Below are 23298 nucleotides of genomic sequence, written 5' to 3'. Positions count from 1 at the left end.
TTTTTCACACACATCACAAATGACATAACAAATCTACAGCAATTCTCGGAATTCCATTCCGACTCCCGGATCAAAATCTCACCTATCAACCGGAATTCGCCAAAATACTAACTTCGCCAATTCAAGCTTAATTCTACACCGGTCATCACAAAAATATTCCGGACACACTCCTAAGTCCCAAATCACCTAACGAAGCTATCCAAACCATAAAATTCACATTTCGAGCCCTCTAACACATAAGTCAATATCCGGTTGACTTTTCCAACTTAAACTTCCTTAAAAGAGACTAAGTGTCTCAAACCTTACCAAAACTAGTCCGAATGACTTCAAATTTTGCACACAAGTCATATTCGACATTATGGACTTGCACCAACTTTCGGAATCGCATTCCGACCCCGATATCAAAATTTCCACTTCCGGTCGAATTTTCTCAAAAACCTTCAAATTTCTATATTTAGCCAAATGACTTCAAAATGACCTCTGGACATCCGAATTCACTTCCGATCGCGCTCCCAACTCCAGAATCACCATACGGAGCTATTCCTAGACTCGTAATCTCAAACACACATCTATAACTCTGAAATGCCTTCCAACCCAAATTTATGAAATTCTTCTAAAGTACTAACTTTCACAATATACGCCGAAATGCTCACGGGTTACCCAAAACCAAATCCGGACATACGCCCAAGTCCGAAATCATCATACGAACATGCTGGAACTTTCAGATCCCAATTCCGAGGTCGTTTACTCAAAATTCTAATCCTAGTTCATTTCTTCAATTTTAAGCTTTCAAAATGAGAATTTCCATTTAGATTTGACTCCAAACTTCCTGAATTTTAATTCTGACCGTACACACAAGTCAATATACCTGAGATGAAGCCGCTCATGGCCTCAAACTGTTGAATGACGCGTCGGAGCTCAAAACGACCGGTCGGGTCGTTACAGACATCTCATATCTCTTGGTGATATTACCTGTTCTCTGACACCTATCACATTGTGCTACATATGCTCGGGCATCTTTAAAGAGTGTGGGCCAGAAGAATCCGACTTCTAAAACTTTAAAAGTTGTTCGATTTGTTGCATAATATCCTCCAATTGCTCCATCATGACAGTGATATAGAATTTTATTCATCTCTTCTTTAGGTACACACCTTCTAATGATATTATCTGCACAATTTTTGAACAAGTAAGGTTCATCCCACAGATAATACTTTGCATCAGATATAAGCTTTTTTCTTTGCTGGTAAGAGTAATCTTGTGGTATCCACTTTCCAACCAAGTAATTCGCGATATCTGTAAACTAGGGTGGTTGAGTCACAATTGTGTCAACTGAAAAAATATGTTCATCAGGAAATTCTTCTTTTATCTCATTAAACTCAAGATGAGGATTTTCTAATCTAGACAAATGGTCAGCTACTTAGTTCTCTGTCCCTTTTTGTCCTTTATCTCAAGTTAAATTCTTGCAGAAGTAAAATCCATCTTAATAATCTAGGTCGAGTATCCTTCTTAGCTAAGAGATATTTTAAAGCTGCATGATTAGTAAAAACAGTGACTTTGGTTCCTATCAAATAGGAGCGAAACTTATCAAAAGCAAACACTATTGCTAGTAACTCTTTTTCTATCGTGGCATAATTCACTTGTGTCTCACTCAATGTCCTACTAGCATAGTAAATGGGACGAAAAATCTTATCCCTTATTTGGCCTAAAGAAGCTCCAATTGTTGTATTACTAGCATCACACATGACCTCAAAAGGTTGGTTCCAATCAGAGGACACAACTACAGGTGCAGTTGATAACTTTTCCTTAAGGGTTTCAAATGTTTTTACATAGTCACCTGAAAAATCAAACTTAGTGTCTTTCATCAAGAGGTTAGTCAGCGGTTTTGAAATCTTTGAGAAGTCTTTTATGAATCGTCTATAAAACCTGCATGACCTATAAAGCTTCTAATTCCTTTCACAGTTGTGGGAGGGGGTAATCTTGCTATAAGATTAATTTTTGCCTTATCAACTTATTTTATATCCTAAAACAATTCCTTCCGTAACCATAAAATGACATTTTTCCAAATTAAGAACTAAGTTTGTTTCTTCACATCTTTTAAGAACTAAGGTGAAATGGTTAAGACAATCCTTATATGTTTTGCCAAATAGTGTAAAATTATCCACAAAAATTTCAAGAAAATGGTCAGTCATGTCAGCAAAAATTGCCGACATCCAACGCTGAAATGTAGCAGGGGCGTTGCACAGACCAAATAGCATTCTCCTATAGGCATATGTTCCATGAGGGCATGTGAAGGTTGTCTTATCTTGATCTTCTGGTGCAATTGGTATCTGATTATATCCTGAATAGCCATCAAGAAAACAGTAAAAACCATATCCTGTAATTCTTTCCAACATTTGATCAATAAATGGCAAAGGAAAATGATCTTTTCTAGTGACATCATTGAGACGTCTGTAATCAATACAGACTCTCCATCCTGTAACAATCCTGGTAGGTATGAGCTCATTATTTTCATTTTTTATAACTGTCATACCTCCTTTCTTTGGTACTACCTAAACGGGACTTACCCACGGGCTGTCAGAAATGGGGCATATAATACCTGTTGCCAACAGCTTTACGATCTCTTTTTTCACTACTTCCTGCATTGCTGGATTCAATCTTCTTTGCGGCTGGACTATTGGCTTGTAGCTATCCTCCATGAGAATTCTGTGTGTACAAATAGCCAGACTAATTCCTTTAATATCTTCTACAGTCCACCCCAAGCTCCTTTGTGTGCTTTCAATACTTTAATCAAACTATTTTCTTGTTCTGCAGTAAGAGAAGATGAAATAATTACTAGAAATAATTCTTGCTCAAGATAAACATATTTCAAATGAGAAGGCAGAGTTTTGAGTTCAATTTTTGATTGAACCTTTTCGGATTTCATCTCTTCTTCTTCTGAATCTTTGCCAAATATTTCAGCTTCTTTTCTGATGGTGGGATCATCGTCCTGTGTGGTGCCTGATTTGATCAAGCATCTTTCCATTGAATCTGGAATTAATTGATCATCTTTGAATTCATCTGTAAGATAACTAATCATGTCAATTGAAAAACATGAAGATGATGTTTCATCTCCTGAATATCTTAGTATCTTTTGCATATCAAATATGACTCTTTCTTCATCAACTCTTAAAATTAGTTGTCCTTGATGAACATCTATAATTGCTCTTCATGTAGTAAGAAATGGTCTACCTAAAATTATTGGTTCATTAGGACATTCTTTCATTTCAAGTACTATAAAATCTACAGGGAAAACAAACTTATCTACTCTTACGAGTACATTTTCAATTATTCTCTTAGGTTTCTTAGTACTTTGATCTGCAAACTGAAGAGAAACACTTGTGTCTTTTATTTCACCAAGATCTAACTTTTTAAAGATAGAAAATGGCATTAAATTTATCGAAGCTCCAGAATCACAAAGTGCTTTTTCAAAATATACTCCTCCCAAAGTGCATGGAATTGTAAAACTGCCTGGATCACCAAATTTTTGTGGTAGCTTATTTTGAAGTATAGCACTGCATTTTTTCGTAAGCATTACCACAGAAACTTCTTCTAATTTCTTTTACTTGACAAAAATTCCTTTAAAAATTTGGCATATGAAGGCATTTGTAACAAAGCATCAGTAAAAGGAATATTGATGTGAATTTGTTTTAAAATCTCCAAAAATTTTGCAAATTGGTTGTCAAGCTTTTCTCATTTCATTTTTTGTGGAAAGGGAATATTCACAGGGAGAGGAATCAATTTTTCAATATTTTTTTCTTCTTTTTTCTTGACTTCATTCTTTTGAGATGGTTCAGAGGGTATTTCAACATTCTTACCGTTGTTTACCTGTTGTTCTGACTGGTCTGCATAGGGTTCATCAAGCTCCTTACCTGACCGTAAGGTGATGGCCTTAAGGTGCTCTTTTGGGTTTTTCTCTGTATTGCTTGGTAAGGGACCTTGAATCTTTTCTGAAACAAGAGCTGCCAATTGGCTCAACTGTATTTTCAGATTTTTTAGGGATGAATTTTGGCTCTCCATCTTTTCATCAGTGACCTTAATATACTTATACAGAAGATCATCAAGACTTGAATGAGCTTGTTGAGGCCTTTGCTGATTGGGCCCTGCTTGTTGATAAGGTCTAAAGTTCGATTGACCATGGTTTGGATTCTAGTATCCGGGTGGACCCTGTATTTGTTGCTTCTGGAAGCTTTGAGAGTTCTCTGCACCATTTGGATTGCTCCATTGAAATCCTGGATGTTTCTGTGCCATTGGACTTCCAAAAGGATACTACTTGTAACCGATGACATTGACATGTTCATCATTGTGATTGGTTGCTTGACATTCATGGTTCTGATGATTTCCTCCACACATGTCACAAGCCTCAGATTGGCTTGGTTGTTGTGTATTCACCTGAAAAGTTTCAAACTTTTGTGCCAAAGAAACAATTTGATGTGTTAGTGTATTTAAAGCATCAACCTGATTTACTGTAGCGGCCTTCTTGATAATTATACGCTCAGATGGCCATTGGATGGCATTCTCAGAAATTTCATTCAACAATTGCAACGCTTCTTCTGTTATTTTTCCCATTACTGAACCTCCTGCAGCTGCATCTATCAAATTTCTAGAAGAGAATTTTAGCCCGTGATAAAAAATATATAATTGCATATGTTTAGGAATATCGTGGTGTGGACATTTTCTTAACATTGCTTTTAACCTTTCCCAAGCTTGATAAACTGACTCTGTGTCAGTCTGCAAGAAATTAGATATGTCTTGTCTTAACTTTGTGGTTTTAGCAGGGGAAAAAGATTTGTTTAAAATTTTCTGAGTCATTTGATCCCATGTGGTAATGGAACCTTGTGGCAAACTTCGCAACCAAGTCTTGGCATCTCCTTTTAAAGAGAAAGGAAATAGCCTTAACTTGATAGCTTCAGGAGGTACTCCATTATACTTAGCTATTTCAACAAGTTCCAAAAAGTCAATTAAATGACTCCGTGGATCTTCACTTGCGTCTCCAATGAAGATGCAAGACTGTTGAATTGTTTGAATCAGGCCAGTCCTGATTTCAAAGTTGTTGGCTGCCACTGGAGGTTTTCTGACACTAGATTCACAGTTGAAGCAGTCAGGTCTAGCATAATCCATTAGGATTCTGTTTGCTGGCCTTTGCGTCACTTCATCAAATTGATCCTCTATTTGTACTGGTGGTGGTACTTCGCGTGGGTTGATATTTTCTACTTTCTAATTCTCCATACCTTCACAAGCTATGCTTTGGGAAGATAATGCTTGTCCTTTCCTGCGCAATCGAAGAGATCTTTCAATTTTAGGATCGTAATTGACCAACTCTTTTATAAAATAGCGGGTCATAAACTACTCAAAATTCTAAAAAAACAAACTAAATTTAACTCTCAAAGTGGTAGTACTAGTAGTACTTAGAAGAAAATAATTAAAAGAAAATGATGAATAACAAGGACAACAAAGATTACAAAGATGACAAAAATAATAAGCGATCAAATAAAAATAGTAGTATGATAATGTTGTTGTTGTTGTTATTATTATTATTATTATTATTATTATTATTATTATTATTATTATTATTATTAATAATAATAGTTGTAGTAGTAGTAGTAGTATATAATAATAGTAATTATATTAGTACTAATTAGCAATAGATGTTATGAAAAAGAAATGGTAAACGAAATCAGTTAGTAGTAACAGTAACTAACAATGAAGAATAATAATATAATACTAATATAGAATATAGTTACAAGTAGTACTAGTATTAATAATAGTGATTGCTATGCTATAATGATGATAAGAAGGATAAATGATAATAACACTTGTATAACATGTTAGTACTTGTAATAGTAAAAGTAATAGTAGTAATATTTAGTAAATATTGATAGCAAAGATAATAATACTAATAGTAAGTTCCCAAATTAGTAACAGAATATTTAGTCTGAAGTAGACTTGTGCCAATCCCCGGCAACGGTGCCAAAAATTTGACGAGGCCAATGCGTATAAGATTTTGCTACTCGTACTTTGTCAAATTCTAGTATAGTTTATGATATCGTCCCACAGAGATTGGAGAATCTAGCTACAAACTTACAATATTCTTACTACTATTTGAGAGAATCAGATTGATGAAGTTTTGTTTGTTGAAAATTTAAATTGCTTAAGTTGAAACAAAATAACTTTCGGAAGATTTATATTTAAAAAGAGTTGGGAATCATTAAATTCACTCGATAGCGTGATAATAATAAAATTTTAGCTTCTACATGTATTTCTCTTAGGAATAACTGTTTATTGCTAATACAATTATATTTTGCTCACTAAGAAATAATCAATTAATAACACTCCGCGAGGTTATGTAAAATAATTGATATGTGACTCGTGACAATTAAATTGAAATAATTTTCTAGCCTGAATTGTGCTAAAAGATAGCAAAAACCTCTTGCGATTAATTTTTACTAAAAATCAATAATCTTGCCAACTACAACTCCTCCGTGAGAATTAGAATGGAAGTAAGCAAGATTACAGACTTGGAATGATAGCTTAAAAAGAATTACTCTCACTCTATTATTTTACCCAATAGTTATCGTATATTAATTTTGCTTCGTGAGAATTACAAAATTGACATACAACTAACTTTGGAGAATAAATAGATAGAAGTGATAATAATTAATTAAAACTAATATTCCAGCACAATATAGAAATATAATTAGAAAGTTTCAGGTCAAGCATGTAGTAAAATTGAGATTAATATTATAACGCTATCGAGCTTCATCAACTATCCCAACAAAAGAGATTACTCCATTATGGAGTATTTAAATCTCACAAAGAAAGAAATTCTTAAAATACTATCAACACTCTTGGAAAATTCAAAGATTACAAGATAAAATGAAATAGATAAAGAGAGAAGTAAAGACCAAAGCTAGAGAAAAGTTGCTAATTAAGCATGTATGATCTCCTCCCCCTTTCAACACAAACATCTTATTTATAGAAATCAAATCTCATAAGGTGTCGCGATGCCTCGTGGTTCTTTTGCCATGATGTGTCGTGCTTCTATTGCCATGATGTGTCGTGCTTCTATTGTCATGATGTCTCGTGCTTCTCTTTTTATTCCTTTATTTGCTTTATCAAGATATTTTTATTTCCTGCAAAATACTATTAGAAAATACAGATAATTGACATATTATATATATATATATATATATATATATATATATATATATTATTTTAAATAATTTATTTTTAAGTATATAATATATGAATATTTTATAGTCATCATTGTTTCATGATGTCGTGCACCAATAATATAAAGAATAAACTTGCAATATTATAAAAAAATAGTAAGATACGGGGTAGAATTATTATATAAAAAGGCACGGCAAAAGTTAAAATGGGATTATTTAATAATAAGAAAGGGTAAGATAAGAGGAAAAAAATAAGGTAACGACACGACCACACCAAATTCATCGTTCCATAAAGTAACACTTTTCGTCGTTACGTAAAGACGAATTTAACGATACGATACAATAAAATTTAAGTAACAATCAAAATAAATATTATAATTTTTTAATATCATATTGAAAGCAACAATACGATACAATACGACAGTTAACAACCATCCAAACAAGTTGTAACTTGTGCTGCCCAATTCCCCTGAACATTCCAAGTTTTCTTCAATCAAATCAAACAAAGTGCCAGCAAAAGACTTCAGTAGTCAACTCAAACATAATTTATACCTGAGTCTTATTTCTTGTTACTAAGTGCGCGTTTGGGCGTAAGAATTGTAAAATTTCGAGGGGGGAATAATTTAAGTGAAAATGATATTTGAAAATTAGAGTTGTGTTTGAACATAAATATAATTTTAGGTTATTTTTGAATTTTTATGAATGATCTAAAGTAAAAATTTTGAAAAACAGTTTTTTTGAATTTTTCAAATTTTTGAAAAATTCCAAAATACATTTTCAAATGAAAATTAAAAATTTTCTAGCCAAACGCTTATTTCAAAAAAAGTTGAAAACTTTTCGAAAAAGAAGTGAAATTTCTTTTACGCATCTCAATATTAATCTGCATACATGCATTATTTTTGTTGACCTCTTGATAAAAGACAGATAAATTCATCTCTAAATTAATGAGCCCATGATTGTTAGAACAAAAGAGATGTTTTTTTCCCTTAGGTAATTAACTTTCATTTCTCATCGCATTCTCATCGTATTATATTTTATTTGTCAAAATTAGTATGTTGAAGATTATTTACGAGTAGTCAACTACTTCCACAGGTATCGTGAAGAAGTGGATTTTTGCCCTAACGTGCAGCCTTGTAATCTAATAAATAAATTGTAAAATACTTGGAATATTAGTTGATATAATAACCTGAAAGATATAGCAATAACCATCGATAATAGGTGTAAAAAGAACTATATTATAGATCAATATTTAAAATTATTTGAGAGATAAACGAAATTAATTGACTACATAACTTTTTACAACAGTATATTAACAGTGTAAAAATTCTTCAAACGATTCACACGATTTGCATATTAATGCAAATGAATAATCACCAACACAATGTTTATTGTCTATTTACTTTACAAAAGAATAACTCTTAATTGCACAGTATACTCTATTTTACACGCAATTTTTTTTTTATTCAAATTTTTAAACATTAAGAAATGAAAGGTAAGCAAATAAAGACATGGCGATACAAGACCAACCTAAAGAAGTAGATGAACTACTGCTTGCAGGGTAACCGCCAGGTAACGGCCGAACCCCACTGTTTCCTCCAATATTTCTTCCACCGTCACCGCCGCCGCCGCCGCCGGGACTTGTTCCTCTACTGTTTGAGCCACCACCTCCCTTTGCTCCGCCACCACCACCTTTGGAACCGCCACCAGATTTTCCACTGCCACTGCCACTGCCACCACCACCTTTGCCTCCACCGCCACTGCCACCACCACCTTTGCCTCCACCGCCACTGCCACCGCCACCGCCACCTCTTCCTCCTCCTCCTCCTCCGCCCCCGCCGCCGCCTGAAGGAGCAACTGCTGATGTTAGGAGGAGAGAAATGATAGAAAGCACTAGAACAATCTTTACGAGGTTCTTCATTCTAATTCATGCAGATTTTTAGTAGTGTAATAATCACGTATTTTACTTAGGAGGAGGCTATTTGTGAGAGAAAGTTTGGACAAGTTGTGGCTTTCGTTCTTTGTTTTATAGTGTAAAAAATGAACAAAAAAATGGAATTTGACAAGTCTTGATCCTAATGTGATTGTGGTTATGTTCGACAAGTGCGTGGTTAGAAGAAAAAAATACTCCAAAAGTTAGAATAAGGGTCTGGTCTTTTTACGTAAAGGAGTGATACAAGTAACTATAATATAAAATCGACATTTCTATTGCACGTTATAGTTTTGAAAAAAACTGGCTAATCAATCAATCGAAAAGATTAAAAGAATAAAATATTGTATGTGGCTTAACCATAGATTTCTTTTATTAAATTGTTTGCTTAAATCTGCTCTGGCAGGAAGATAAGGCTGAAGATGGATTTAGAGCAAACATTTCAATTAGTTATACTACCCTCCGGTCCACTTTAATTGATTTTTGGTTATTTTCATACATATTAAGGAATCCACTTTTTAGCATTAATTAACAATAAAAATTGACCATATTAACCTTAATTTGTTCATCGAAAATATAACAAATACTCCTATACTCTTTACTCCAAGGAAAACTTTGGAAAAAAGAAGTTAATTCCTTCTCGATATCACGAAAAAATTTCCTTAAAAAGTCATCTGGAGTTTCGAGCACACTTCTATTTATCTTGAAAATATTTCTGCTAGAAAATCTTCTTGGATTGAAGGTTCAGCATCAGTGGTCTTGAACTGGCCGGATTCACTATTTATTTTTTCTAGCCGATATATATAAGTATACATTGATTATACAAGGTTATAACTATATCAAACATGGATTATTATACATATGTGATATATTCGCCAGCTAAATTTAGTTTAAGGGTTGGGAAGACAGCTATTTGGGTTGATCCCTCTAGGATAACCAAATCAGTCCAATTAATGATTTTTCATCTGACCATTTCTTCATCAGGACTAATTCTAAGTAATGAAATACAACAATAACAACAACAAACCTAGTGTAATCCCATAAATGGGGTTTGGGGAGGGTAGTGTGTACACAGACCTTACCCCTACCTTATAAAGGTAGAGAGGATGTTTCCGATAGACCCTCGGCTCAAGAAATTATGGAGATAAGATAAAGAAGTCAAGTAGCAAACAATGGTAACAACAATGTAATATGGTAACGAGCGCGAATGATACAGCATGTAATAATAAAGAACCATGACCAAACTCTTTATTGCCTTGCCAGTATACTTCTTCTATACTTGACTCTCATTTTCCTTATTAGGAGTTTGGTTACAGCTTTGGCTTATGCTGCCCAATTTCCCTGAATACTCCAAGTATTTTTTTCAATCAAATTAAACAAAGTGCAAGAAAAATCAGACTTCAGTAGTCAACTTATACATAATTTTTTACCCTTTAATTTGCTGGTTTCCTCTGTTTCAACAATGGGCAGGCAGCTTTTGCTGTTTGCAAAGAATGCTAGACACCAGTTTAGAATATCAATCTAGACATACTTGAGAATGTCAGATACAGAATTGGTATAGAATTCTGGTTGGACTTGGAGTTCCTTGGATAAATCTTGAAAAGCTGATTCATTAACTACACCTGCAATCATAGCAGCAAAGAGGGTGAAATTCAAAAATAGCCAGATTTAAAGTGGTAATTGAAAAATAGCTACAGTTTCAAATGTAATCGAAATTTAGCCAATTTTCATGTAAAGATAAATCTGAACGAAAACACTGTTCAAAATCCGGAAAATATTCCAGCATAATATATTGGAATTCGAATTTTTTACATGTGAATTTCCAGCATAAGATACTGGAGTTTCAAATGACTTTGTAATATACTGGTCCAGCATAATATGTTGGAAGTTCATACACAGGTGTGTTCCAATCTCCAGTATATTATGCTGGAACTTTCCGTGTGCTGGAGTTATGCTGGAAGTTCATACACAGGTGCACCAATCTCTAATATATTATGTTGGAACTTTCCGTGTTGTAGCAAAATAGTGACTATTTTTCAATGACTTTGCAGCTGGCTATTTTTCAATTACTAGTCCGAAAATTGGCTAGCACGTGCTATTTTCACCAGCAAAGACAATAATTTTCTTAACAAAGCTATTATTGAAAGTTGAACCAATTATTTTAAAACAAATTGGTAAAAAGGTCAAAATTGCCCCGTTTTATCCGAAATTAAGCAACTTTGCCGGTTCGCCTCCGTTAAGACTTCTGGTGTAGTATTACCCCTGTCGTAAGGAAAAGGTCTCGTTTTTGCCCCTAACCCCTACGGGAGCTCAAAGCTAAGGGTAATTTTAAACCTTAATAAAAATTTGAAGGGTAAATTTGAACCCCTTTTTTCGAAGAATTTGGACACGTGGAGTCTGCTCATTTCATGTTGGAGCTCCGTTAATGGCTTTCATGTTGGAGCTCCGTTAATGGCTTTCATGTTGGAGCTCCGTTAATGGCAAGGGCTAATAAGAGACGATTTGCTAACGGTAAGGGTATGAACTATGAATTGACCAAAAGTGTATGAAGAGCAAAATTAAACAATTTCGTATAGTAAAGGGGTAAATTTTGGGCCTTTTCCTGAAAAAATTTGAGGAAATTGAAAGCGTTCATATACCTGAAAAAACAAGGAGAGTTCTACACCCGGCGTTCTGTCCAAATAGAATATCAGTGTCCAATCTGTCGCCCACCATACACATCCTGGATGTAGTGATGTTATACCTGTTGAGTGATAAATGGCACCAATTTAGAATGAAAAGAATTTGCAACTCTCAAACTCCCATATCTACTCAATGCTAGTACTCTTCCAAACTCATCATTCGACTACGATCTGTGTCACCACCCACAGGCCATCTATTCATAACTAGCTTTCTCAAATAGGTTAATTTACTAGGCTGCATAAAACTTACTTCTGCAATAGAAAGTCCATCAGAAAGGTCGATGGCTTCCCAACTACGATAGGCTCTTTTTGGGTTGCTCCGCATACTGCAGCAACCATACATCCCGCACCTACAGTCACAAGCCAAAAAGATCTTGACAAAAGTAGCAAGCTTTTGCAAGAATGCTCGAATTGAAATCAATCTTTATTGATGGACACTAAAATGAAATTCACCAGGCCACTCTTGAAGATCAGTTAAATGTCCCGATGCATCACGGTTGGTCGCAATAAAGAGGCAACCGGGATTCTCACGGATGCAAAGAGCTCCATACCTACATGCAGTCACCACAATGCCATTTCAAGGATCACTTTAGCAGACGGCAAAGATGCCAGAGGTGAATTTGTCTTTCAGATTTGCTTGAAGTACCTCATTTGAAAACATATTTTCCAATTTTCAAAATTATTAGGAACTAGCATTTTTTCATACATTTACTTTACCAAACCCCTTCAATAAAACAGACATCAAATAAGAATCAGAAGCTACAATTCAAGTATATCAAAAAGGGAGGCCTAGAAAGAGACATACTGTAGCTTATAAAAGTTGATATATTGGTCAAGTCCAACAACAACAGCTCCAACCTGAAGGTAGAAATAGCATTGTCTGTTGCTCAGTAGACAATAATGGAAAAAGAAACCCGTATTAATTATTAGAAAGGTGTACTTTACGCTCTTATCATGCTCAAAGAGGCAATTTGATTTCAGTTCAGGATTCTTCTTTCCATCTGCCTGCAAGAATGTTCGATTTCAGCTGCAACGCCTAAAAATTATACTCCCTATCTAAAGGGTGTCTATACATATAACAGCACTTTAAAACTCCGAAAATATGTGATGTTCAATTATACTAAATTAAAGAAAGGGGAGAGAGGCTATTGCTGCACAAGTGCTCAGATGAAAAAAAGGATGAAGGGGAGAGAGAGAGAGAGAGACAGAGAGTTAGAGGGACTACCAGATGTTTCAGACTTCCGATACATTATTAGGATAAATTATTATTGAAAATTTGATATCAACAAAACGTAATGGGATGACGCCACCACTTAAAGAACCCACAAGATGTTCTTCTAATCCCAACATTATCCAATACCATGACACTACTTACTAAGAATATGAGAGCACAGAGAATCACATACCGGGCCACCTAGTGCTGTAAAACCTGCTAGCTCCAGTTCTTCCAGTATGCCTTCCTCGCCTATTACATAAACCTGCCAAATCAAGTTCAGGTCTAATGAGCCGGGACAATTAGTGAGGAGTTAGACGATAACAAAGTCACATAGACTATGCTTCTGACAAGATGCTTTGGTATGACCTCATTGTGGAATGCTTTTCGGGAAATAAATGAAGATGTAGATAATCTGCATATAAAATTATGGGCAATGACAAAGCTTGGGATATCTTTTTAACTCTGCTGCACACAACCCGGCATCTCCAATTACAAGAAAGAAGTTAATGCGAAAATTGGGAAATATATTGAAATTTGAAAAGAAACAACCAGACTAATTAATATTTTGGACTTTGAGATAGAAATGACAAGACCACAATCACGCACTATACAAGATACAACAAGAATTCCTATGCAACAATGAACTACAAAACTTAGAAACTCTCGTTGTCTAACATGTGCAGAAAGTGATAGAGTACAAAGGAAAAATACTAGCACGCCGGCAAAAAAATAGTGCATAATGCTTGGGATCTCAACTTTGCCACTTACTGGTGATGTTACAAGCAGGTTAATGGTGTTAGCTAACCCCATTGGACTCTTCCAGTTTAGTTTAGGAGATTCGGCTTAGAAAGTCTAAAATTCATTAAAAAGTTTCAGATCATAAATCACAATGCCTTTGTGGGTTCATTTCCCAAACATTTTGGTGTAAATAAAGAAATTATCATTATGAAGAGGTAAGATCACATCATACATAAAATTATAAAGATGGTGGCACAAGTAAATGAATCCTTTAAATCATTTTTATCAGTGCATTTCGACCTTTTTGTCCTTTCTTAAATATTTCGCCAAATTCAATAGGGGTAAGATTCTTTTTAACATGAAATATTGGAAATTTGTATCCAAATTTGTTATTATGTATAATTAATCTATCCACTTATCTAGTTCTACTAGATTCCTAACTTTTGTACCTTACATTTTTCTTTCTCGTTTGGTTTAATTGCACTTTGTTTAGATGAACAAAACTACCTTTACTAAAAAATGAATGAAATTACAAAGGTTTTCCATCCGATGGAACAAAGGTTATTGAGACTTCAACAGTAACATTAGGAACAACACTAATGTTTAGTTTGGAATCTGGTCTCTAAATTGTGGGAGGCAAAAATATAGTTGCGCAATTTTGCCACTTGGAGCCTCATTAATGCTTTGCAACATATTTCAAAACCATAAATACAAACCTTCAGTTCATCAGCAGAACTAATCTTTGATTTAAACAGTACTTCATGTAATTTGTGTAGCAAGTGAAAGTGGATTTCAGAAAACTTTTATCCAAATCATCCAAGGTCTAACATTGCACAACTAGAATGCTACATTCCATATATCGGCAGCCCGGTGCACTAAGCTCCCACTATGCGCGGGGTTCGGGGAAGGGCCGGACCACAAGGGTCTATCATACGCAGGCTTACCCTGCATTTCTGCAAGAGGTTGTTTCCATGGCTCGAACCCCTAACCTCCTGGTCACATGGCAGCAACTTTACCAGTTACGCCAAGGCTCCCCTTCAACATTCTATACATCAGATCAGCAAATTTCAAAGTGTTCCCTTCTGATCAGATATTTAGATATCTACCCATATACACTCAGGTGAATACTCATGATAACTAACCTTCTTTTCTGTTGGAAAATCATTGACTTTCAGATACATTGCTGCAGCAAATGAGGACGAGAATATCTCATCCTGCAGAAACAACGAAAATTTACTTCTACAAATTGACGAAATGCAGTTTTGGCATTTGTAGTTCTAATAAAACTAGAAATATAAAACCTCATTAACAGGAATTCCAAGGGAATGGAATTTCTCAGCATATTTCCTTCTTGATTTTGTTGAGTTATTTGTTACAAACACCAGCTTCTTACCCTGCAGTTTAACCAACAACATCTCAATCGCAATATACATCATACCCCAGCCAGTTGTATGAGAATACAAAAATCAACATAACACACACATAGTACATGAAACATTAAGCTTAAAACAGTTGTTGTGCATTTGCATCTCAATTCACATTTATGCATACCCACGTGGATAGCCATGTTCTCAAGAAAGAAACTAACTATGCATTTTACCTAATTATAGCACAATGAAGTTTGCCTTAAAAGATAAACTACTGAGTATAGGAACGAAACCAGAATCAGTTCCAAGATTTAAACTTAATGAGTTCCACCTTTAAAATTCTCGGCTATGCTTTTAAATTCAGAATCTAAAATTTGTTGAAATTTTGCCCTTTGTCGCATATAAATCTATGTTTTGTATCAAAAATACTGATTCCATTGAACCCGTAGAACTAAGGCTACATCCGCTACAGACTTAAATGGGTCCAAATAGATAGAGGTTTCATAAATAGCCGATTTAAAAATTGTTGTTTCCTTCATTATAGTGTTCCCAATCACATGCGCATCCAAGATTTGAACTTTAAGAGTTTGACATCAAAATTCTACCATAGTCCAGTTGATTTGCTAGATTTGAAAATCTATTATTTCTACTTATTTAATTTGAGCTAAAGTTACCAGTTCAAGTAGACCCATAACTTGTACACTAAATCTGCCCCTATTTCCAACAAAACCCCGGGTCCCCATTAATCTTCCTCTTCTATCCTTTTATAAAAAAATTCACAAAATACTCACACAAAAAAGGAAAATGAAGAAAATAATAATAAGGAATTGGAAATACAAGGGAGCGAAGCATGTCAAGTGTCTGGGGAACGCCATCAATCAATTTATCGCCTTTCCAAATTACACCTAAAAAAGGGTAAGAAAAATAAATTTGTAAAAACAATAATCTCTTACATACTAATAAAATATATAAGGTGAGTGATTACCATCGCAATCGAAGAGAAAGGCATCGACAGAATTGACGAGTTCTTTAGCATTCTCAATAGACAGCTGCTGAGAACTTGATTTTGAGATTTCTCCGTTCATCATTCTTGTCTTTGATCAGAAAACCAGAACTCAGCTAATTAATCCACTGGTACAAACTAATTAGTAGGATTTCAGTAATACAGAAATGGAGTAGTAGAATATTTTTATTGGTGTAGAAACACAGTAGATGAATAAAATAGTGCCAATAAGAAAAGGTGAATATGCTGTCTGGTTAATATTCGTGTTTTTATACTTTTAAATTGAAAGGTGGGTAACAGCATTTAACTCCATCCAATTGTGTGATTCTTTTTTCTTTTTTTTTGTCTGAGGGAAAACACACATCCGCTACAGCTTCTCTCACACCTTCCGTCCTTATGGTGAGCACTTTATGCGCACCGATAAACTTTCTCATGTGTAATAGTCTGGAAACCACATAGGAATGTAAACCGTACAGGACTTGACTCAACCCAAAAGATATTGAGCGGGGATTCGATCCAGGTACAGATGACATAACCCTCCAAACTAACCGGGCAACCCTGAATGCTTCAATTGTGTGATTCCATACACGAATAAAAGTTTCCTATTACTTATGTTGGTTACATATACCAGAAACTAGGTGAAGTACTCAAAAGATGAACAAATTAACTCGAATATGGCCAGTGTCAGAAATAAAATAAAATAAAAAATATTAGTATAGCGTAGTTAGTATTATAGGAATTTCCACATACAACAATAATAACAACAACAACCACACCTTCTGTACTTATGGTGAGCACTTTGTGCGCACTGATAAACTTTCTCATGTGTAATAGCTTGGAAACCACATAGGAATGTAAACCGTACAGGACTTGACTCAACCCAAAAGACATTGAGCGGGGATTCGATCCAGGTACGGATGACATTACCCTCCAAACTAACCGGGCAACCCCGAATGCTTCAATTGTGTGATTCCATACACGAATAAAAGTTTCCTATTACTTATGTTGGTTACATATACCAGAAACTAGGTGAAGTACTCAAAAGATGAACAATTAACTCGAATATGGCCATTGTCAGAAATAAAATAAAAAAAATTGGTATAGCGTAGTTAGTATTATAGGAATTTCCACATACAACAATAATAACAACAACAACCACACCTTCTGTACTTATGGTGAGCACTTTGTGCGCACTGATAAACTTTCTCATGTGTAATAGCTTGGAAACCACATAGGAATGTAAACCGTACAGGACTTGACTCAACCCAAAAGACATTGAGCGGGGATTCGATCCAGGTACGGATGACATTACCCTCCAAACTAACCGGGCAACCCCGAATGCTTCAATTGTGTGATTCCATACACGAATAAAAGTTTCCTATTACTTATGTTGGTTACATATACCAGAAACTAGGTGAAGTACTCAAAAGATGAACAAATTAACTCGAATATGGCCAGTGTCAGAAATAAAATAAAAAATATTAGTATAGCGTAGTTAGTATTATAGGAATTTCCACATACAACAATAATAACAACAACAACCACACCTTCTGTACTTATGGTGAGCACTTTGTGCGCACTGATAAACTTTCTCATGTGTAATAGCTTGGAAACCACATAGGAATGTAAACCGTACAGGACTTGACTCAACCCAAAAGACATTGAGCGGGGATTCGATCCAGGTACGGATGACATTACCCTCCAAACTAACCGGGCAACCCCGAATGCTTCAATTGTGTGATTCCATACACGAATAAAAGTTTCCTATTACTTATGTTGGTTACATATACCAGAAACTAGGTGAAGTACTCAAAAGATGAACAATTAACTCGAATATGGCCATTGTCAGAAATAAAATAAAAAAAATTGGTATAGCGTAGTTAGTATTATAGGAATTTCCACATACAACAATAATAACAACAACAACCACACCTTCTGTACTTATGGTGAGCACTTTGTGCGCACTGATAAACTTTCTCATGTGTAATAGCTTGGAAACCACATAGGAATGTAAACCGTACAGGACTTGACTCAACCCAAAAGACATTGAGCGGGGATTCGATCCAGGTACGGATGACATTACCCTCCAAACTAACCGGGCAACCCCGAATGCTTCAATTGTGTGATTCCATACACGAATAAAAGTTTCCTATTACTTATGTTGGTTACATATACCAGAAACTAGGTGAAGTACTCAAAAGATGAACAATTAACTCGAATATGGCCATTGTCAGAAATAAAATAAAAAAATTGGTATAGCGTAGTTAGTATTATAGGAATTTCCACATACAACAATAATAACAACAACAACCACACCTTCTGTACTTATGGTGAGCACTTTGTGCGCACTGATAAACTTTCTCATGTGTAATAGCTTGGAAACCACATAGGAATGTAAACCGTACAGGACTTGACTCAACCCAAAAGACATTGAGCGGGGATTCGATCCAGGTACGGATGACATCACCCTCCAAACTAACCGGGCGACCCCGAATGCTTCAATTGTGTGATTCCATACACGAATAAAAGTTTCCTATTACTTATGTTGGTTACATATACCAGAAACTAGGTGAAGTACTCAAAAGATGAACAATTAACTCGAATATGGCCATTGTCAGAAATAAAATAAAAAAAATTGGTATAGCGTAGTTAGTATTATAGGAATTTCCACATATTATGCGTAAATTCACGTTCACTATCTCCTTCGTTCCCCCTTTCCTTATCTTCTAATATATATTTTTTCGTCTCGGTTTATCTGATGGTGTTTGATTGAAAAGAGTAACATGCTATAAGTGATTATAAAAACATGTTATTAAGGATTTGTTTTCAAATATAAAAAAAATCATTTAATTTAAGAATAGAAAATTAACTTAAATAGTCGCCTATTCTAATACTTAAACTTTAAAGAGCCGACGGATATATAATATATGTGTAGTTTATGAATAATGTATGTATAATTGTGTATAATCTATGTATAGTGACTCGAAAAATTAACAGTAAATTCAACCGGCTATTTGTGTAGATTAATAAAAGAGCATAATGTTCAAGAGCCTCTGCGTATTCTAGCCTAAGCTTTCACGAACAACTAGCCCCAAACTTTGCAGTCTTCTCTTTAGAAATTTGGCCCATTTGACTGTGGAAATGACTATTTTTTCATGAGAAATTTTCATAAAGCACTATCTTTTAGTAGTAATTAGTCATTTATAGATACTATTTGCTATATTACGGATTATAAATACATTTTTTGTGGTTATAAGATGTATTTGATGTATTTAAGCTATTGTATTCATGAATACAGTAGCAAAAATGTATTCATGAAGTGAAACATATGATTACAGTTGGACAGATTATTGTATTCGACTGTATTCACGGCATGAAATAAGGGATTACACTGTTTTTAAAACGGAAAGTGAATCAATTAACATAATAGACTCCTAATATAATCAACAAACTCAATTATAACACACAGAGTTTGTATTTCCAGTTATAAAAAAGATTCTCAACCGAAAAATACCCAAAAAATATAGCAATCTTCAGAGAAATTATATAATACATCTGAATACATAAATTATATTAATTAAAAAAAATTATGAATACATTCATGGCATATAGCGAGATAATGAATATAATGAAATACATAGAATATACAGCGGGATACATTCAAATACAATGAGAAAAAAAGACAGTGAATACAATGAAATACATGGAATACAACGAGATACATTGAATTATAATGAAAAAAAGACAATGAATACAATGAAATACATTGAAATATATTAACAGAACATCAAGTTGCTCAGCCTCAAACTCCATAGTGTTTTTGTTTAAGAACAAACCCTAATTTCTGGTGAATTCGCCGTTCACCGGAAGCCGGTAGTGAGAAACCAACCGGATTAAAAGAGCTAAGGATTTTGAAAGAATCAAAATTGGGCCATCGGGATTTTGAAAGAATCAATATGTCATGGTAATTCTGCTGCTAACACAAACACACCAACTTTATTTCCAGAACAAAGTAATTGGTTTGGTATTTTAGTGACTCGTTTCCCGCGGAGAACGAGCATTGCTTTGGGTTAGATGAAGTTTGCTGCCTTTCCAAGAATGCGAATACCAATTCTACAATTGAACCCCATAACCCAGAAAGCAAAATTGAAACTTCCAAACACTACACTTGTTGTAGAACACGAGGAGAAGAACAAGAAGGCAAGAGGTTCAATGCAATTATCAAGAATTGAAGAAGGCAAAGCATTTTCTTATCGTGGAAAGAGTACAGAAAGATATGAAATATTGACTGAGAAATTGAGTGAGGCGGATCAATGGAGATGGAGAAAGTGAACCTGCTCTGAAGTGGGCTTTGCACAAATCCGGTGGAAGGAGGAGGAGATCGAAAATTTTAATGGGATGTATCAAAGTGGAGAGAGAAAGAAAAAAGTGTAACTGATTAGCGTATTTAGTTGTTTAGGGCTAAGAGGTAATCGAAATTAAATATTTTGCTATAAACCTTAAAAGGTATCTATAGAATATAATTTTTTTAAATGATATTTATTTTCAGAAATTCAGTTAAATGTACAAAACACTGATTTGAAAATATTCTTTGGAAAAAAAAAATTATGTCCAAACGGCTCCTAGGTAAAATTGGATTTATGGGAATACAATATGAGTCATAGGGGAATCCAATGTCTCAAGAAAACAAAAAATGTTCATAAACCACACATATAAGACGGCTATTGAGTCAAAGTTTGTTCCTTTTTTGCTGTTAATTTATTTCTTTTTATTAATCTCCCTGAGCATCTCATATTTTATACTAGAAATTTATTAAACAAAATTTATTTATTTTTATGGACGGAATCTGTTGGAAGTATGCTTTCTATTTACGCTTAATTATTTCCACATTTTCCTTCAATTTAAGGTGGGATTCTCCAATTGATTTGCTTTCTTATTCTTTAAAGATTTTTGATATTATTTCCTCTTTTTATCAAAAAAAAAAAGGAAAAAGAAAAAGATTCTTGATAGGAGGACGATCCACTAATAAAAGAAATACTAATAATTACGCTTCATTTCGAGCAAGTTAAGATTGACTACATAAATATATCGTGACACTTCATTTAAATTCATGTCACACTAATATTACGCAAAATATATCGTGTCACTTTATTAAACTCATGTCACACTAACATTACACAAGATATATCGTGTCACTTCATTTAAACTCATATCGCAATAATATTACGCAAAATGAAAATAAAAATAAAAAGAATTACAAGAAAATAAGAACTAATACTACTGGGATGAGAAAGAACCATTTGATGCTTTTCTAAAATATTATCTTATCTTATAAAGTTTGGATTAGTTATATCTAAGAGCGCATAATGCAACTTAATTATTTAATTACTGAGATTTTTGTGGATCTCTTTTCTTTTTCTTAAAGAAACTGTCTAGCTGAACTTGCCTCTATTTATAATTAGTAATTGCTACTTGATATATTTAACTGAATTAATTAGAGTTTATGCACTTCCATTATATTCAAATTCAGCTATTATACCCTTTCAAGAACATCCCTTCTGCTTTTAATTAGTTTATCTTTAATCCAGATTATTACATTCTTCTACTGGCCATTATTAATCTAGAAGTTGCTTTCTTATTTTAATTATATACAGACAATGACTTCTTCTTTTTTCCATATCTTTCTTTCTGTTTATCCTACATGTGTATTTAAGGCGTAACTTTTTTTTTTTTTTTTTCAATTGATAGCTCTTGACTGGGATATTTAATGGATAGGTCAACATTGACATTTTATCTCCCTTTTTGATGCATTATTTTTATTCGTTTTAGCAGACTAAGCAGACGGCAGAAAAAAGGGCCTTTATATATATATATATATATACATATATACAAAAATTATATATATTTCTGACTATTATTTTGAAAGCGGCTATACATTATCATTTTCTCATATTCTTATATCATCGAGTCACTTCAAAGCCATTTACATGTAACTTTTATAATATTAAATTGAAAACTTAATAACATAACTTAATATACAAATATTATGATTTGTTTAGATCAAAAAATTTCAAAATATTCTATTTTTATATTTGTTTTCAATCAAATACCATCATTTAAAATGAAATTAAAATATAATATAATAAAATTTCTTATAATATAAAAAATATTTATATAATTTGTCGTAGATCAAATCGTAAAAATAACCTCTTACAAAAATACATGGTATGACAACAAATAATAAATCATTACATAGCGAGAACTTAATGCGCCCGGCTACTTATGTGTTAGGGTTATGAGTAACCATCAGATCAAGTCAATGCAGTGGACCTCCTTCTAGGACCCCAGTTTTCAATTTGGTGAATATTGTGACCGACACATTTATTTCCTTGCATTTTTAGTACAAGCTTCTTGAATTCTGTGTTAGGTGACCAATATCCTAATTAGACCCTAACTTTAAAGAAATTAATGGAACTTTTTCTCTCTACTAGACTAGACCAAAATCATTGGCAACCGTGTTTTAGCACTCTCACAAGTAAAAATGACCGTTTTCTGCCATCTAACCAATTAATAAATTATTTTAAAAAAATAAAAATAAAAATAAGGAATATTCTCTCCATGATATTCCTTTTGCTCCGGGACGAAGCTATAATAGTTTGGATAAATTTAGTAACTTTTATTTAGACCTTATATTTTTATTAAAAATTTAGTAAATATATATAAATATTTAAATATAATCAATCTATTACGTAACTAAAATAAGCTATAAATTTAATGATAAGTTCATAATCCATAAATTTTCAATTCGAACTTAGCCTCTATTTTCCTCATCTTGTGAAATTGTTTCCCTCTTTTTTACATAAAAGTACAAAAAGGTAAAAGGAAAGTATGAATGGGGTTGAATGAACATATTTTAGATACGAAAGAATTTAGCTAGTTTTGGACCTAGTTTTGGTTGAAACTTAAAAGAAAAATTGAAGTTTTGTTGAAAAATAATTTTTGGAAGCTGAAATTGTGTTTGGATATATATATATATATATATATTACTTTTTAAAAAAAAAATAAGTTTTGTGATAGAAAAAAAATTAATTTTTTTTTCAAAAACTAGTCATATTCCATAAAAAACAATTTCTTTTTTTATGTCCAAATGGGATGAAT

At 33.7% G+C, this 23298-nt stretch overlaps 2 protein-coding genes and 1 non-coding gene across 5 annotated transcripts; 1 reads left to right on the top strand and 2 right to left on the bottom strand.

The window, feature by feature from the left end:
• Positions 1-4693: 4693 nt before the first annotated feature.
• LOC138890952 (small nucleolar RNA R71) lies at positions 4694-4800 on the top strand. The gene has a single exon (XR_011407314.1). It is a non-coding gene; the product is annotated as a small nucleolar RNA R71 (small nucleolar RNA).
• A 435-nt stretch (positions 4801-5235) lies between these two features.
• Positions 5236-9315, bottom strand: LOC104230907 (glycine-rich cell wall structural protein 1.0-like). 3 transcript variants are annotated; one of them, XM_070171544.1, is made up of 2 exons: positions 8736-9315; positions 5236-5308 (listed from the first exon to the last, which is right to left on the bottom strand). In XM_070171544.1, the coding sequence occupies exons 1-2, from the start codon at positions 9124-9126 to the stop codon at positions 5277-5279; spliced, it is 423 nt and encodes a 140-aa protein (XP_070027645.1). In that variant the 5' UTR covers positions 9127-9315; the 3' UTR covers positions 5236-5276. The 3 variants fall into 3 exon arrangements, with proteins under 3 accessions (XP_070027645.1, XP_070027646.1, XP_070027644.1); XM_070171545.1 differs by lacking the exon at positions 5236-5308 and adding an exon at positions 6749-7179; XM_070171543.1 differs by lacking the exon at positions 5236-5308 and adding an exon at positions 6749-7169.
• A 1040-nt stretch (positions 9316-10355) lies between these two features.
• On the bottom strand, positions 10356-16414 carry LOC104230902 (phosphoglycolate phosphatase 2). Its single transcript, XM_009783808.2, has 11 exons — positions 16123-16414; positions 15975-16042; positions 15072-15164; positions 14913-14984; positions 13223-13294; positions 12762-12821; positions 12622-12674; positions 12270-12367; positions 12067-12166; positions 11775-11878; positions 10356-10757 (listed from the first exon to the last, which is right to left on the bottom strand). Exons 1-11 carry the CDS (start codon positions 16223-16225, stop codon positions 10657-10659), a joined length of 924 nt encoding a protein of 307 aa, XP_009782110.1. The 5' UTR covers positions 16226-16414; the 3' UTR covers positions 10356-10656.
• Between the last annotated feature and the right edge of the window lie 6884 nt (positions 16415-23298).

The sequence above is a fragment of the Nicotiana sylvestris genome, chromosome 4, assembly GCF_000393655.2.
Source record: "Nicotiana sylvestris chromosome 4, ASM39365v2, whole genome shotgun sequence".
Taxonomy (NCBI): domain Eukaryota; kingdom Viridiplantae; phylum Streptophyta; class Magnoliopsida; order Solanales; family Solanaceae; genus Nicotiana; species Nicotiana sylvestris.
This window is presented reverse-complemented; position numbering and strand designations above follow the sequence as displayed.

Coding starts and splice junctions, on each gene's coding strand:
- LOC104230907 (XM_070171543.1), bottom strand. CDS start 9,126: ATGAAGAACCTCGTAAAGATTGTTCTAGTGCTTTCTATCATTTCTCTC. Junction 7,170..8,735: donor TAGTTCATCTACTTCTTTAG/GTTGGTCTTGTA, acceptor AGTATTTTGCAG/GAAATAAAAATATCTTGATA.
- LOC104230902 (XM_009783808.2), bottom strand. CDS start 16,225: ATGATGAACGGAGAAATCTCAAAATCAAGTTCTCAGCAGCTGTCTATT. Junction 13,295..14,912: donor ATTTTCCAACAGAAAAGAAG/GTTAGTTATCAT, acceptor TTGATTTGGCAG/GTTTATGTAATAGGCGAGGA. Junction 11,879..12,066: donor ATGGACTTTCTATTGCAGAA/GTAAGTTTTATG, acceptor ATCACTCAACAG/GTATAACATCACTACATCCA.